Source organism: Hydra vulgaris, chromosome 09 (genome assembly GCF_038396675.1).
Source record: "Hydra vulgaris chromosome 09, alternate assembly HydraT2T_AEP".
NCBI lineage: Eukaryota > Metazoa > Cnidaria > Hydrozoa > Anthoathecata > Hydridae > Hydra > Hydra vulgaris.
Genome location: NC_088928.1, coordinates 64,086,256 through 64,103,310, shown reverse-complemented (window position 1 = coordinate 64,103,310; position 17,055 = coordinate 64,086,256). Strand labels below are relative to the sequence as shown.

At 28.4% G+C, this 17,055-nt stretch overlaps 1 protein-coding gene across 1 annotated transcript; it reads left to right on the top strand.

Moving 5' to 3' along the window:
* The first annotated feature begins 440 nt into the window (after positions 1 to 440).
* LOC100197693 (uncharacterized) lies at positions 441 to 15,167 on the top strand. The gene is made up of 2 exons (XM_065806320.1): positions 441 to 1,145; positions 13,743 to 15,167. The coding sequence occupies exons 1-2, from the start codon at positions 577 to 579 to the stop codon at positions 14,764 to 14,766; spliced, it is 1,593 nt and encodes a 530-aa protein (XP_065662392.1). The 5' UTR covers positions 441 to 576; the 3' UTR covers positions 14,767 to 15,167.
* Positions 15,168 to 17,055: the final 1,888 nt, after the last annotated feature.

Below are 17,055 nucleotides of genomic sequence, written 5' to 3'. Positions count from 1 at the left end.
CCATTTTAGGTGGTTGTCATGACAACATAACCACCTGTAATTTTATAAATAAATTTTGTTTAATAAGATCTTTCTTAATTTTAATTTTGGCTATACCACTTTAACACTTGCGTGGCTAGATCAGTTTTCATTTTCAGAATCGTTCCAACATTCACAGAGTAAATTTTGGTGTAATATAAAAAATATATATTAAAGAATATTAATTATCGAACGAAAACTATATTTAATACCGAAAACATCAGAAAATTTCAGCCAAATTTCCTTAATCGAGTTAATTTCTACAACAAGGATACCCCACAATTCCTTGTGCGTACGATTACGCAATATAAAAACAGTATTTAATGCCTTATAATTACTTGTTTATTCGATGGTATTCAAAATATAGTTTGTGTCTCTAATCCCACCGCACCTTCATTAGTAATCATTTTAAACACCAATATTTTTATATCAAAATAATTAAACGCATGCGCAGAACATTTTTAATCTGGGTATGTTATAAATTGACAACTAACTTTAAATTTATTCAAAAACCTCAATCACTTGTCAAGTTGATAATATACTCTTTAATGAGAAGAAATGGTTGAGCCTGTTACAATGAAGCGCAAAATTGGTTTAATCATAATAATTTTGGTTCCTATTGTCATATATGTTATTTATAATAACGCAAAAAATTCTAGCTTTGTGTCATTAAAAAAATTGGTGTTCGATAATATCTTGACTTCAAAATCTGATATAGAAAAAATCAAGAGTTCGCAAGATGTTTTAGTTAAATTTGCTGAAAACATTGAAAAAAAAATGAAATTAATTTCATTTCAAGCTCGAAATAATATGAAAAATGTTAAAGAAATTCGTAGCAACCAGGAAACATTAATTAATATTGTACAAGCTAGAAATCTAAATATCAATAAAGAGAGTGCTAATGTTGATAAGTATGATTTAGATTTAAATGAAAGTCAGTTGTCTGAAATGAATATTGAGGAAGAAACTATAGCTATGAACTCACCTAAAACAGATACTGATTTGCATGATAAATGGATAGTTGTTACAAGTATATTTTATCCAACTAAAGACATTAAGTCTTTAGCTGCTATTATAGGATGGAAACTTGTTGTTGTAGGAGATACTAAGACACCAAAAGACTGGAGGTAATAATATACATGTTGTATTTTAATAACTATGTTATGATAAAAAAGTTGTTTAATTAAAAGTCATATAAAACAAACCTAAAAATAAATGTAAAGTAGTTTAAAATGAATGAATTTTTTTAAATCGATATAATGCAATAACTTTTTAGCACTTCTTTTCACATGCCTTGACTAAAAATACAGAGTTAAGAAAAAATAATTTTATATATGAGTTTGTTTTAATCAACATGAAGAACTTATCATTTAATGAGATTTTTTTTGTTTTGATCAGGTTTTCTTATTTATTTTTAGATTTCATTGTTTTAGGTTTATTGCACTGTGTAAATAAAAGGCTATTACCTCTATATAATTTTCATAGTTTTGGTTTGATCTTTACAATGTAATAATGAGTAAAAATGACTACATATAGTTTTGATCTGATTCTTTGCAATAATTAGTAAAATATAATCTCTCAATGTAATAATTAGTAAAAAACATCATAGATGTTTTTTACTAATTATTACATTGTAAAGAATAATCAAATTAATTACGTTGGCTCAAAAGAGCTATAATTATACTAGTCTATAACAAAAATATCAAAGTACATAAAGTATATATAGTATAATAAAAAACGTATATGTATACATAAATATATTGATAATAATATATATGTATATGTAAATCACATTAACGTAACATTTGTCCTCCTCTTAAAAGTGTTCTGGTATATTTATAACTTAAGTTTTTCTGGTGCTTTAGAAATTCATGAAGATCTATGAGGAAGAATGTTTATTTGTTCTATAGTATTCAGATTGTTTTCTAGTTCCTTTTTTGAGGTTAAAGAAGTTTCATTGCTATTATTTGGAGTTGGGAGACAGTCAATGGCTGTTATTTCTAAATTGTTGCTTAATGCTTGTATTATAGGACTTGTTCCAATAGGAGCCAGCTGTTTAGTAGATACCATAGTCTCATGACCACTAGGAAATCTCACGTAAGCATAATGAGGATTTGCTTTAATGAGTTGAACCTCATTTACTGAATCTTCATATTTATTTTGCATTTCTTTTTATAAATACAGGTCCTGGGTTGAGAAGCCATGAAAGAACTAAGGATCCAGATGACAATCTTTGTTGAGAATTGAAATGATGTTTATGTGGACTACTATTAGTAGAAGTAGATAATAGAGATCTTGTAGCATGAAGAACATTAGATAGAACTCTTCTCCATGATGGTATAGGCAGATTTTGAGATTTCAGAGTGCGTAAAATCAATTTCCAAACAATTCTATTGTATCTTTCAACTTGCCCATTTCCAGTCGGTTTGTAAGGGGTAGTTCTACTAGTTGTGATCCCTTTTGATAAGAACCAGTACTTTAATTCAGAAGATATTATGAGAATCCACAATCAGAATGAACATAGCAAGGTATAGCAACCATGGAAAAAAAATCAGCTAGACAGTTAGTTATTGTCTGAGTTGTGATATCTTTTACAGGATAAGCTAAGGGAAAATGGGAATATTTGTCAATAATTGTTAACATATATTGTTCAGGGTTTGAAGAAGGTAATAAACTTTTAAAATCAATAGATATACATCCAAATGGCTGAGTGTTTTAATTAGGTGCACACCATAGTTCTTGGGTTTTATTTCTTTACATATTCTACAATCTCTACATATTTGCTTTACATCTTTTACTGAATAAGGTAGGTCTCTTGATTGAATAAAATGATGGAGACAAGTAACACCAGGATGGTAAAGTGCAGCATGCAAATCATATAATGGTTCTGTACTTATTGCTGCACATCTAACACAAGTAAATGTATCTGGACCTCTGTTTTATTGGCCAAGACAATAATGGATATCATAAGAATATGGAGACAAGGCTATTCTCCAGAGCATTATTCTATCATTCTTTATTTTATTGCTTGATTTGTAATCATACATAAATGCCACAGATCATTGGTCAGTGATGAAAATGAAAATGTACCATGCAAAATGAATAAATTTCTTATCCATTTTGCATGGTACAAGAACATTCCAATAATACCCTGTAAAGACTTTGCATCATCAGGCGGGGGTAACTTAATGGGAGGAGCAAGTTTCTGAGGATACAGTTTTAAAGAGCCATAAGATATATGGTAATCTAAAAAATCTAAAGTCTCAGTTAAAATTACTACATGCAGAACTATTGGTAACTCCAAAAGGCATTCTAGTATATTGCCACAACTTATTGTTAGGTTCTTAAGCTGACAATAAGTTGTCAGCTTTCAAATGTCTATCTCTTTTAGATATAGGTATTTGATAGTATGCTGAGCGCAGTTCGAAAGTATAAATTTTGTGTTTGAAAATTATGCTTACAATCATTTCAATCTTAGGTAAAGGATATGCGTCCAATTGGGTATACTTATTAATAGTTTCAGAATAATCAACTACCATACAGCGTTTAGTCTTTTCATTTACTACTAAGACCTGGGCACACCAAGGTGAATTTCTTGGCTCTATTATTCCTGCTTGAGAATGATTTTTAGATCTATTGACAATCGGTCGACAATCTTTTGTGAGATAAGCAAACAATTCACAAGGTTCTGTTTTCATTGTTGTTAAACCTGCAAACGTTGTGGGTGGTGTTTTCCCTACATACTTAATGGTAATACTCTTATGCAACTCTTGATAATCTGTGCCAAGAATAACATCTATACATCCCTATCTAGCACATGTAACTTGACTTTGTTATAGGTTTTGTTTTGAAGAGTTATTGCCATTTTGATTACACTCTGTTCATAAATAACTTTTAAATTTAGTAGGGCCACTAGTTTATTGTTAATGAAACATTTGTTTGTACTCCCACTATTAATTAAAACTTTTGCTTTATACTTATCACTAATAACGAAGTTATGACTGACTCTGAAGAGAGAGTTTACTGAAGCTGATATAGTGGCACAGAAGTAATCATCATCAATTTTAGGAATAGCAGCAGAAACATTAGATGACCTGCAAAGTTTTTCAGTGGGGCTCTGGCTAAAAGTGAGACTTTTTGCAAATCCGGCCCTGGCAAAATTATAAGATTTAGCAGGGGTTGATAGCCGGGGTTTGAGATAAGTTTATAATTCTTTATATGTTATAATTTTATGCTCACATTTACTATTTATTAAATTCTGGCATATATTTATGCTAATATTCAATAAATAGAGACAGATACAGTAAAAGGATGCAACTTGTTGAATAAGAAGCCAAACAAGAATGATTTTTAGTTTTCTTTTAATAGAGATGATGGCTCGTTTGAGCATTGGCCATGATTAGAGAAACAGCATAAAAGAGGAAAGCTAAAGCCTGATGATGATGATCATGATGATCATGATGATGATGATCATGATCATGATGATCATGATCATGTAGATCATAATGATGTTTATAAATGCATATATATACAAAATCAAACAAAAATTTTATAATAAAAAAATGTATTTTATAAATGTTTATGCAGCCCCAGTCACAAACCCGGCCCCAGACCCAGTTATATTTTATCAGACCTGGCCCCAGTCAAATATTAACTCCGGTCATTTACTAATATAGTATAATAAAAAACGTATATGTATACATAAATATATTGATAATAATATATGTATATAAAATCACATTAACATAACACTACATATAAAAACAGTCAGATGATTGAGGCTTGATTTTTTGACAATAAGGTGAATTGATATGTAAGTATTTATCTAGACCAACCATTTGAGACTTTGTGAATCAAAAGATATTAACCATTTACACTAAGTTTTGAAGATGAAATAGCCATGTTCAAATAAGTCTTACAAAGACCAGGCATATTAGGTGAATTCTGCATGAGGTAATGTTTAACAGATAAAAGTTACAATGAAGACCACAAGTATTTAAGGGTGGCCACTGGTCATTGAAGTCATGGAAATGTCATGGATTTTCATTTGGTAATTGAAAAAGGAATTCCTAAATTGAAAGTAATGGGAAATTTATGGAACTCTTTAAAACAATCTTTTTTCTTTTTTTTACTATTGATATTTTTAAGAAAATTTGCAAAAAAAGTACTAGTATAAGTCTAGTTTAAGACCTATTTAATAAAATCTTAATAGATATTATTGATGTGTAAGTTATAGATTATTATTTTATTGCAACCAGTATAGTAACAGTAATAACCTATAGGTTTTATCATGCATTAAATAAAGGTGGAGAGGTTAAGGTCATTGCTCTTGACATTTCGAAAGCTTTTGATAAAGTTTGGAAATGGTCTTCTTCATAAGCTTTCTTCTTATGGTGTATCTGGCAACATCTTTAAGATTATTGAATCCAACCTTTCCAATCGTAGCATAAAAGTTATCCTCGATGGACATTACTCTTCCTCTTATTCTGTAACTTCAGGGGTTCCTCAAGGTTCTATCCTTGGCCCTATACACTTTTTAATTTACATCAACGATCTTCCAGATATTCTCACATCTAAGGTGGCATTGTTTGCTGATGCTACCATTTATTCTTGTCGTGATAAGAAACCAACACTCTGTGATTGCTTGGAGGGGGCATTTAAGCTTGAAAAGATCTCACTTCTGCTACAGCATGGGGCTCCCAGTGGCTGGTGAACTTCAATACAGATAAAACTCAATTTTTTTCAGCCAATCGTTATCGCAATAATTTAGATCTTCCTATATTTATGAACGGTGATGTACTCGATAAGTCACCTACTCTTCATCTTCTAGGATTAACTCTTACTTCCAATCTTTCTTGGAAACCATATATCAAATCGGTTGCAAAATTAGCATCTGCTAAGGTTGCATCTCTTTATCGAGCTCGCCACTTTCTTACTCTGGATTCTATTCTCTATCTCTATAAATCTCAAATCCGGCCTTGTATGGAATACTGTTGCCATATCTGGGGCGGATCTTCTAATGATGCCCTTTCTCTTTTAGACAAGGTGCAAAATCGCATTGTAAACACGGTTGGACCTGCTCTTGCAGCCAACCTCCAACCATTGTCACATCGTCGTAATATTGCTTCTCTTTCTCTTTTCTACAAATGCTATAATGGGCACTGCTCTAAAGAGCTAGCGTCTCTTGTGCCATCTACTAAAATTCATTCTTGTGATACTCGTCATTCAATTAAGTGTCATCCTTTTTCTGTGACTGTTCCTAAGTGCTCCAAAAACACTTATTCGTCTAGTTTTTTCCTCGGACATCAGCTCTTCGGAATTCGCTTCCTTTATCTTTTTTTCCTGATTCATATAATTTTCAATCCTTTAAGTCGTCTATCAATTGTTATCTTGCTCTACAATCTTCATCTTTTCTCTTTCAGTAACTTTCAACTTTAATTAGTGGCTGCTTGCAGCCTTGTTGGAAGCGAAGATGTTTAAAAAATATACATATACCAGTTACCAATAAATATATATATATCAGTTACCAATAACATATTTGTGATCATATTTTATTTTCATAAATTAAACAAACGTCATTAAAACTTTACATTATTGAATTAACAATAAGCAAAATATCTTATTAATAAAATATTTACATCAAAATAAATTGTGCACTTTTTAAACTATTATGACAAAAATCAATTTTTATATTTAAAAGTAATTTATATATTTAATTCCTTAAGATAAAACTTGAAACAAATTTAACTAATTTTTAACAACAACAACAAAAATTATTAAACAAACTGTTTCTTTAACAAAAAAAAACTATTAGTTTACAATTGCAGTTAAATGCTTTTACTTACGACCTTATTTCTTCTAAATAAATGTCACGTTAAGGACATCAAAAGATAATTTAAAATATTCTAAACAATAAGTTTTTGGGTAGCACAAAACTGCTGAATGTGAAGGCAAATTGCCTTTTCGCAGGCAAAATGCGAGCTGCGTAACGCTTCTTAACAAGGTCTGTGTGTATATATATATATATATATATACATACAACCCTTGGAATTAGGAAAATTGAGATTGGCAATAATTTGCCAACCTCAAACACTTTTAGGTTGGCATCGCCAAATTCCAACCCTAATTACTAGGGTTGATATATATATATATGTATACACACACACACACACACACACACACACACACACACACACACACACACACACACACACACACACACACACACACAGATGATAAAATAGAATTAGCCTCACCTTTTTTTTTTGTTCTAATTTTAAATGGCACTGAAACAATTAATAATTTTACTTTATTTCTCATTATCCTCTACTACAATTAAAAAATTAATAAATTGGTATGTTTAATTAATTACAAATGGAAAAAAATTAAAGCATTCAATTTGTGGAGAAAATAGAATAAGCCTCATTTACGTTATATACGAGAAAATACAAAAAATATCTTGTTTTTATGCTTATTTAATATTTATTATCGCTCCTAAATTTTTAATGGCTTCAAATATGCAGCTTGACATACTAGTCACTAGATTTTAGATAGCTTTTGTAAGATTTGAAATATGGATTGCAGCATTGTCTTATTGAAAAGTGAAATTCCGATTTCGCAGTTTTTGTTTAATTTACAAGTAATGATAAATAAGTCACAAATCTGTATCACCAGATCAAAATATAGAATTTAACTGAAAATAATTATTGATGAGGCTTATTCTATTTGTTACCGCAAATAGCAAGTATTATATACTTTTTGGTTTTATCAAATGTACCGCAATTTAATTATGCTATATTATAATCTAAAAAGTTTGTAACAATAGTTATATTGTGTGGATACAAAATATGATCCACACAACTTTGCTTACAGATATACAAAATATTGGATTAGAACATGGTGAGGCTAAATATATTTTCTCCACTGTATGTATATATATATATATATATGTATATATATATATATATATATATATATATATGTATATATATGTGTGTGTGTGTGTGTGTGTGTGTGTGTGTGTGTGTGTGTGTGTGTGTGTGTGTGTGTGTGTGTGTATATGTATATATATGTATATATATGTATATATATATATATATATATATATATATATATATATATATATATATATGTATATATATGTATATATATATATATATATATATCTATGTGTATATATATATATATATGTGAGTGTATATATATATATTTATGTATATTTAACTATATATATATATATATATATATATATATATATATATATATATATATATGTATATATATATATATATATAGTTAAAACTAAATAATTATTAGTATATATTTCAATTACATTACTTAAAGTTTCACGCAATAGCGATCATCAGATGTAACAACAACAAAAAGTAACGACAAAAATTATATGCAAAAAATGCTATGGAGTGTCCACCTTGATGAAAATAAATTTTTTAATTAGAAATTTATTTTCATGGCGGCATTTTGACACAAACTCGGTTCGTTTGTTAAGCAAATTTAATGGTGATGTGATAATGTGGTATTTTTCTGTCAAGCAAAAATTGCAAAATTTACCACCAGGTTTGAATGGCTTCGCTTGATCGAGAATATTCCATTTTAATATAGGTTCTAAACCTTTATTTTTGTATTCCCACACAAATTTTGAAAGTTCGGTGGAGTTGGCCTTACTTTATGTTTATACCATCTGTCTTTGAAGGTTTTCTCAGTAAGTCCAATGTAATAATATCCTTCTTCTTCTTGGTGAGTTTTTACGTTACAAATATAAATAAGATTTTTTGTAAGGTATTTTCCGTTGAGTGGGCATGAGGTGGTTTGTCAACAATTGCATAATTGATTGGCATTTTCATGAGATTTAAATAATATCTTTTTATTATGAGAAGTAATAATACTCTTGATGCTTGGAAGGCAGCTATAACTAACCTTTAAGTTGTTTCGATTAAAAAGTTTGTGAAATTTGTGGCCTTAAGGGAAACATTTATCAATTTTACTCAAAAATGTTTTGGCTATGTTTTTTCTGACGTTGAGCGAATAAGGCGGGTTCAACCAGATAATGTTTCTTTTTCAAGATTTTATATTATATTTCTGGATATTTGAAATGAAATTGATCTTATCTTTGAATCCACAAGAATTGAGAGCATTATTATAAAATGGTGTGGCTCTATCAAAAGCTTCTTTGCTTGAAGATATATTACTGATGCGATTAGAGATCATTTTTGGTATCGATTTAATAATGCTTAGTGGATGATTAGAATTGTTAATGTATAAAGGATTATCTCCTGGTTTTCTATAAGGTTTAAAAGAGTTCTTAAAAAGTTTAAATGTGATATCTAGAAAATTTATGGTTTTTAAGTTTGGTCTGATAGTGATGTTAAGATTAAAATTGTCTTTAAAAATTTTTAATAGATTTTTCTTTATTTTTTTCGATTAAGGACCACTGATATTATAGAAGCAGGAAAGACCATCATCTCTATATAGACCGGTAGTATTAAGTCCATATTCTTTGGCAATAGTGTATAAGATATAGAGGCCAACTAGTTGGCATAATTCGGCTCCATCAAAACTACCCATGGTGACATCGAAATTAGGGTCCGCCGACGACTTTTTAATCCACATATTATTTTCTGAAAAAAGTAAAGATTTCCTGGTGTGGTAAATAATTTCGATTGATTTATCAGAAATTTTGGTGAACTGTTTTGCATGGTTTATAGAATCTTGAAGAAGTTGTTTCGAAATTGAAGAGTAAAACTTGTCAATACCGTACTGAATGAAAGTACATTTATTTTTTTCGGGTATGGATTTGAACCATTTTATGATGTCATTTGTGCTGTACCTTTGGTGTACGTAGGTGGCATTCCTAACTTTACTATTGATATCATCTAATAAAGTTTTACTTACTTTTCCGAGTTCAGGTTTAGCTGGATTTATTAATCGGCACTGTGTATTGTTGGGGAAATTATCCTTATGATCTTTTAAGATAATGAATGCTGTATTCATGGCTAGACGCTCTAGCCTATCATTTATGCCCAAGTCTTTTGCTGTGGTTTTAATGTCTGTTAATGATGTTATATTGTGTGATATCAGGTTTTTTATAGGTTTTAATAATATTTTCAGTGTAAAGTTTATGATACGAAGGTTTATCTAGCTCATACAGGTTTCTTGATTTATCAGCAAAGACAAAAACATTACTTGAAGATTTTATTTTTACTATGTCAGTTTGCAATTGCTTTTGAAAATTATTTTGAATTGTAGAAAATGAAATATTTTTAATTAGCTTAATTAAATCGTTTTCAAAACTTACTAAATTAGGATGTTGCGGTGGAGATTTTCTCGATTTGAGATCGAAATTATAGACAGACTCTTTATTAGGATTATTTTCGTACATCAAGCTTTCCATCTCATTCGCTTTATTAGTGATGCGACTTTCTCCGTTAGACATTCTAAGTATTGGTTTTTAGATGGTAATGGTAGGTTCTTTAATGAATTTTCAAGTTTTTTTCAAGTCAAGACTCACTCTCCTTTAATTACTGCAAGAAATGATTGCTTTTTTGATTTGACTTCAAAATTTGAAAAAGTGATTCTCTGACACAATGATCCCACTATTTTTTCTATTGGTCCATTATTCTCAGACTACTAAACCCCTCTCATTTTATTTATTTGACATTCTTGTCGCAGTCTTATAAGAGTATTCTCCAGAGCTCTCTTTAATACTCTTTAAATGATTTTAGGAATTGTGTTAATATTTCACTACTCTGCTCTGCTCTACTAACTATATAACACTCTGTATTGAGCACTCTTACTGGATATATATATATATATATATATATATATTTATATTTATATTTATATTTATATATATATATATATATATATATATATATATATATATATATATATATATATATATATATATATATATATATATATATATATATATATATATATATATAAAACTCTCAGAATTAGGAAAATTAAGGTCGGCAATAAATTGCTGACCTCAAACTGTTAGAGGTTGGCGTCAGGTTGGCAAAAAACATTGAAACAAGGTGCCAAACCTAATTACGAGGGCTGTATGTATGTGTGTGTGTATATATATATATATATATATATATATATATATATATATATATATATATAAATACATACATACATACATACATACATACATACATACATACATACATACATACATACATACATACATACATACATACATACATACATACATAATTAAATATGGTTAGAAATTTCTTGCCATTTAAAATCATTAAACATCACTAATGTTATTAAATTAAATTATCACTTATATATATTAAATATCACTGATATATATTTCTTATTCTTATTTCTTATTCACTTATATATATTTCTTTCACATATTTGACAACTTCCAATCAAAATTTCCTCTTTTTCATATACTTCATCAAAGGTGGCAAACTATTAAACATTTTAATTCCTTTGCAGAGTGTGATAGTCTCTAGATTAGTTTTATTTTGTAGTACAACCATATTTTCTAAATTGTGTAATATCATTATGTAAGAATGTAAGAACTCTTACTATAATGATTTATTTGATTGATGGCCAATACAATTTATTAGGCATAGTAACACTACATGTTCACCATTTGATGATTGATCTCATTGCTTTGGTTTGCAGCAGTTAAAGTATTTGAAGATTCCCTTCATTTGTTCCTAAATAAGAGAAACGCAGCACTGAAAGTGTGGTGCAATTATTGTGTTGAAAACCTGTACTTTAGTCGAATAATATATCTAGCTATTCAACACAGTTAACCAGTTTTTTTGGATTTTTTTATTATTTTTTGCTATACAATTTGTTCTTTAAAATTCAATAAATCATCTAATACCACTCTTAGATATTTGACTTTATCACAGAATGATATCTTTAACAGTATGTGTGAAAATAGTATAAATTGATAAAACATGTTATTATTAAAAGTGATATTTGGGCTCATATTACAGCAGCCATTATCAAACTAAATTAACTAAGTTAACATTTAATTTATAGTTTTAGTACTATTGGTCAAAGATACTCCCAAGTTTTATGTTGTGTCAATCAAATGAAACATTTTATTCAAGAGTATGTGTCTTGTAGCAATTAGAATCAGTTTTTAATTTCCAAACAATGTGCCAGATTCATAATTAGGGCAAAGGGTAAAATTAAGGGTCATTTAATCATTTTAGATGCACAAAACAAATTTTTTTTATTAATATACAATATTTTTTTATTAATATAATATTAATATATATTAATATATTTTTATTAATAATTACATTAATTTAGTTTTTCTATAAAAAAAGAAAAGAGTGTTTATAAAATCAGAAAAAAATAATAATGGTCAAAAATGAGGGAAAAGGTTAAAATTGAGGGGTCTAAGCCCATTTAAGGATTTTAAATGTCCATTATAAAGAACTATATATAAATTGAATTTGAAATAATTAAAACAAAAATTAAAACTACAAAAACATAAAATATTAACAATATTAATGTATATATGGTACATCCAAAAAAATTCAAATAATCTTTTATCCTTGTCTCGAGCAGCATGTAAAAGTTAACACTAGATTAAACTCTTCTTCAATTAAAAGTACAGAATCTTGATGATAAGTACACTCTTCTACATGTTTAAATCTATTCCATGTAGAATTAAATTTAAAATGAAGTGTTCACACTGTTTGGCAAACTGTCTTGGGTAGATAAAAAATATAGAAAATTTTTTTTAATACACCTTTACATCTCAGTTTTCTTAACTTACACTTATAGTTCAATGTATGGAAGACTTTGAAATAAAAAAATAAATTCTTAAGTCAAACCCTTTTTTGGCTGAGTATAACTTGGCATTTACTAAATTATAAAACTTCTTATCTACCCATGATTCTTATCATTAATGTTTTTTAAACAGTTTGCATTCAGTTTGCTGAAAAGTTTGGAGACTTCATTCTAAAATTAAACCTACATGGAATAGATTTAAATATGTAAAAGAGTGTACTCAATAATCAAGAGTGACTCTGTAGCTACTTTTAATGAAAGAAGTGTTTAATTTAGCGTTAATTTTGGCATGTGCTCTATAGCAGGTTAAATAAATATTTGATTTTTGTTGGATTATGTACCATATATACATTCAAACTGTAAATATTTTTAAATGTTTTTGTCATTTCAAACAAATAAATAATTTTTTTTGTTTGTTTGCAATGGGCTTAATTAATGCTTAAATGGGCTTAGGCCCTTCAATATTACCTCTTGCCTGATCCTAATCAATTTTGTCCAATTTTATTAACACTCTTTTCTATTTTTATAGAACAAATACTCTTAATTTAAAAAAATTCTATGTGCATCTAAAATGCCTATATGGACTAAGACCCTCTTAATTTTACCCTTTTGCCCCAATTATGATTCTTAGCACTTTGTTTGAATTTTTAAAAACTCTTTTCTATTGTTACAAGACTCTTAAATAAAAAAAGTTTTATTGGAGTAACACAATGTAAAACCTGGCAGTCTCTTTGGCCACCAGTGTACAGAGTATGTTTTAATAATTTAGTTGGGTATATATACATCAGCTAGGTCCAGTGACATTTTGTGAAGCACTCTAATGGTGAAATATTTTTTATATGCATATAGATAAATATACATTTTTTTTTTCTTTCTTTTTTTATAGATACATATGGAGGTATACATGTATGTTTAATTTTTTTTAGGCTTGATGGTGTTATTTACATTAGTGTTGAAGATCAAAAAAATTTGGGTTATGAAACAGTTAATCTATTAAAATATAGAGCATATACTCGCAAGAACATTGGCTATTTGTATGCGATTCAACATGGTGCTAAGTACATATATGACACTGACGATGACAATGTTCCCAATACAGGTAAAATTGACTTTGATATGACTTTAAAAAGAAAATATTTGGTCTACCATTCAAATCGTACCTTTTATAATGTTTTTGCCCATTTTGGTCAAAGTACATTGTGGCCCCGGGGTTATCCCTTGAGTTTTATAGGGGATCTTCCTATACGAACATATCGCAAGTGTTTAAATACGGAACCATATGTCCAGCAGGGTGTTGTTAATGGAGATCCTGATCTTGATGCTATTCAAAGGTTAACTAGAAAAGATTCAAATGTTAAATTCAATATCAAGTTTGATGATAAACAAGAACCAGTTGTGTTACCTCATAAATCGTTTACTCCATATAACTCTCAAAATACTTTTCACAGCTATAATGCTTTTTGGGGCCTGCTTCTCCCTCAAACAACTGCATTTCGTGTCACTGATATTTGGAGATCGTACATCACTCAACGGTTGCTATGGGATATTGGTGGTCATCTTGCATATTATGGTCCTAATGCGTATCAAGATCGTACTGGACATGATTATCTGCTCGACTACCTTGATGAAAATGCACTATATAATGATTGCTTAACATTAACAAACTTTTTGTTGCGTTGGAAAAGCAACAATAATTCGATACTCGCTCGTTATTTTGAACTCATTAAAGACTTATACAAGCAAAAAATACTTAAAATTAGAGATGTCCATATAGCTAAAGCTTGGGTTCGTGACCTTTTAAGTTTCGGATATCAAGCTCCTAACATTACAAAAACAAAAATGGAATGTTCAGAAGAAATATATCATATTTATCCTAATGAACAACCATCTAGTTTTCCAAGAACTGGTCTTAATTATGTTAATGTCAACTCGGTTGAAAAAAAACCCTAGTTTAATATATGTTGCTGTTTATAGATAATGATATATTTATGTTTATTTATGTGAATGTGTACATCTCAATAATTAAATTAGACTAAATGTCTGCAATTTTTTAATTTGAATCATGAATAAAAAATATTTTAATTTTTTAAATGAGGTATTTTTTAAATAGTTAAAAAAACTTGTTCTAAATATAAAAATAGCTTTAAACTTTTTAACATTTACTCTGATTTCGTTGTGTCACGATTTTGAGCTTGTAATTTGATATACAAGTTTATTGCAAACGAGTTAGTTGGGAAATAGGGTACATATGTAAATAATGGGTAATATTTTATTTAAAAGCTGTTTTGAAGCTAGTTTCAAGTTTTTAAAGAATTTTGATAATTTATAGATTGTGTACTGTTGATTTATTATTTCTTGTGCTGATTTCGCATTTATGACCCAATATCTTCGTAATAAAAAATTTACCAACGGCCTAATTTCATTATTTTTTACAAAATATTTGAAAATTAAGACTGTTTGAAAACTTCCAGATTTCTAGATTTCTCAGACATTGGCTTGCACTTAATGTTCATGCAAGTTTTTTACATGTTGTTAAATCTAGTTTAATAGTTATTTTTCCTTTAATGCGTGAACAATTTTTTTTTTTTTTTTTTTTGATGTTTTAAGACCATTGAAAAATGACAATTTCTGCCATTTTCTAAGCCATTGAAAAATAACAATTTCTCATAGAATGACTTGAATATTTCTAGTAAATTTGTTTTAAATAAAACATCATTATTTAAAAAATTTTTTTTTTATATACTGAGGCAATAAAGTAAGTTTAACGTTTCAGTATAATTCTCATGACATTTTTTTGTAGTTTTTCCTCAAGAAAAATAGAAGCACAGTGTTCATAATGTCTCTATTAGTGAGCAATAATGGTTTGAAGGATTAACTATTTGGTCTTTTGTGTTAAATATTTGCATTTTCGATATTCAGTTTCCTTTGCAATTTTACAGGTTTTAGTATTATAAAGTTAGTAATCTATTTAAATAACTAAGTATTTAGAGACCATTTAGGCTCCGTAGAACAAAAATATCAATTATATAGTCTACAACCGTGTATAAAAGACCATGCATGTAAAGCATTGTTTAAATGAGTTAGATAGTGCTACACCTGCAATAAAAAAATGAAAGTTTTAGATATAGCCGAACTTAATTTATTTCTAATTTTAATATGATCACAACTAGGGATGGCACTTTAGCTTGTTTTGATGTGAAAACGCGAATTTACTTACGTTTAAAAGTAATTCGTTTTTGTTTGTTTTTTTACATTAATTATATAACGTGTAAAACTTAATTACAAAAGTTAGGTTTTTTAAATGAGTAACAGTTACTCAAGTTTACATGTAAAAGTTATTTGCATTTTTACTTTTACTTGTAAGTGTAACTTACTTTAAATGGTAAGTCGTGTAAAGTAAATTACTTTGAAAAGTAATTTTGGTTATATTTATGTAAAAAGTTTACATCGAAATGTAATTTATTTTTTAAAATGTATAAAAAGTTATTTATGAAGCAAACTTACGTAATTATAATATTTAAAAAACTAAACACTTTACAAAGTAAAATAAAAATAAAAAATAAAAAAAAACAACAAATTACTTTTACGTGTAAAAGTATCTTATTTTACGTGTAAAAGTATCTTATTTTACGTGTAAAAGTATCTTATTTTACGTGTAAAAGTATCTTATTAGCAAAAACAGCTTATATAAAAGTAATTTGAAAAAAATTGTTATTTACAATTACAAATAAAAGTAATCTTTCTCTTTGAAATTTTATACTTTACTTTGTAAGTAAATAAAATGTAAGTTATATTATTTACTTTCTCAAAGAATAGTCATTTCATGTTAATTTAACATAAATTTTGATATAGATAGCGTATTCAAATCCATTGCCTGTTTGAGGGCACTCCTGGGTAATACTCTAATGTATGTGGACAGTTTTTGTAGTGGGGCATCGGGAAAGGATTTTTTTCTCACGTATATCATAAAGAGTAGTTCTATTATAATTAGGGCAAATATAGTCAATATGCGGGTACACCAGTAGTGTAGAGACGGGCTCCCTGTCGCATGAGTGCTAATAAGGGCTGCTAAATAATCATTGATTTCTAATTTCTTTTTTTTTTGTTGAGCAGAAATAGGTTAATGGCCATAATGAAACTTTGTCGGGAAAGGAGAAGGGCATAATTTCTAAGCTATGGGTAATTCATGCATGTGTAAACCTTGACTAAGTCACTATTTGTTTGAGTGCGCTTTTTCTC

What these genes read in the sequence shown, in the direction of transcription:
- LOC100197693 (XM_065806320.1), top strand. Translation starts at nt 577, where the DNA reads ATGGTTGAGCCTGTTACAATGAAGCGCAAAATTGGTTTAATCATAATA. An exon ending in AAGACACCAAAAGACTGGAG is followed by an intron (nt 1,146 to 13,742) that starts GTAATAATATAC and finishes AATTTTTTTTAG; the next exon opens with GCTTGATGGTGTTATTTACA.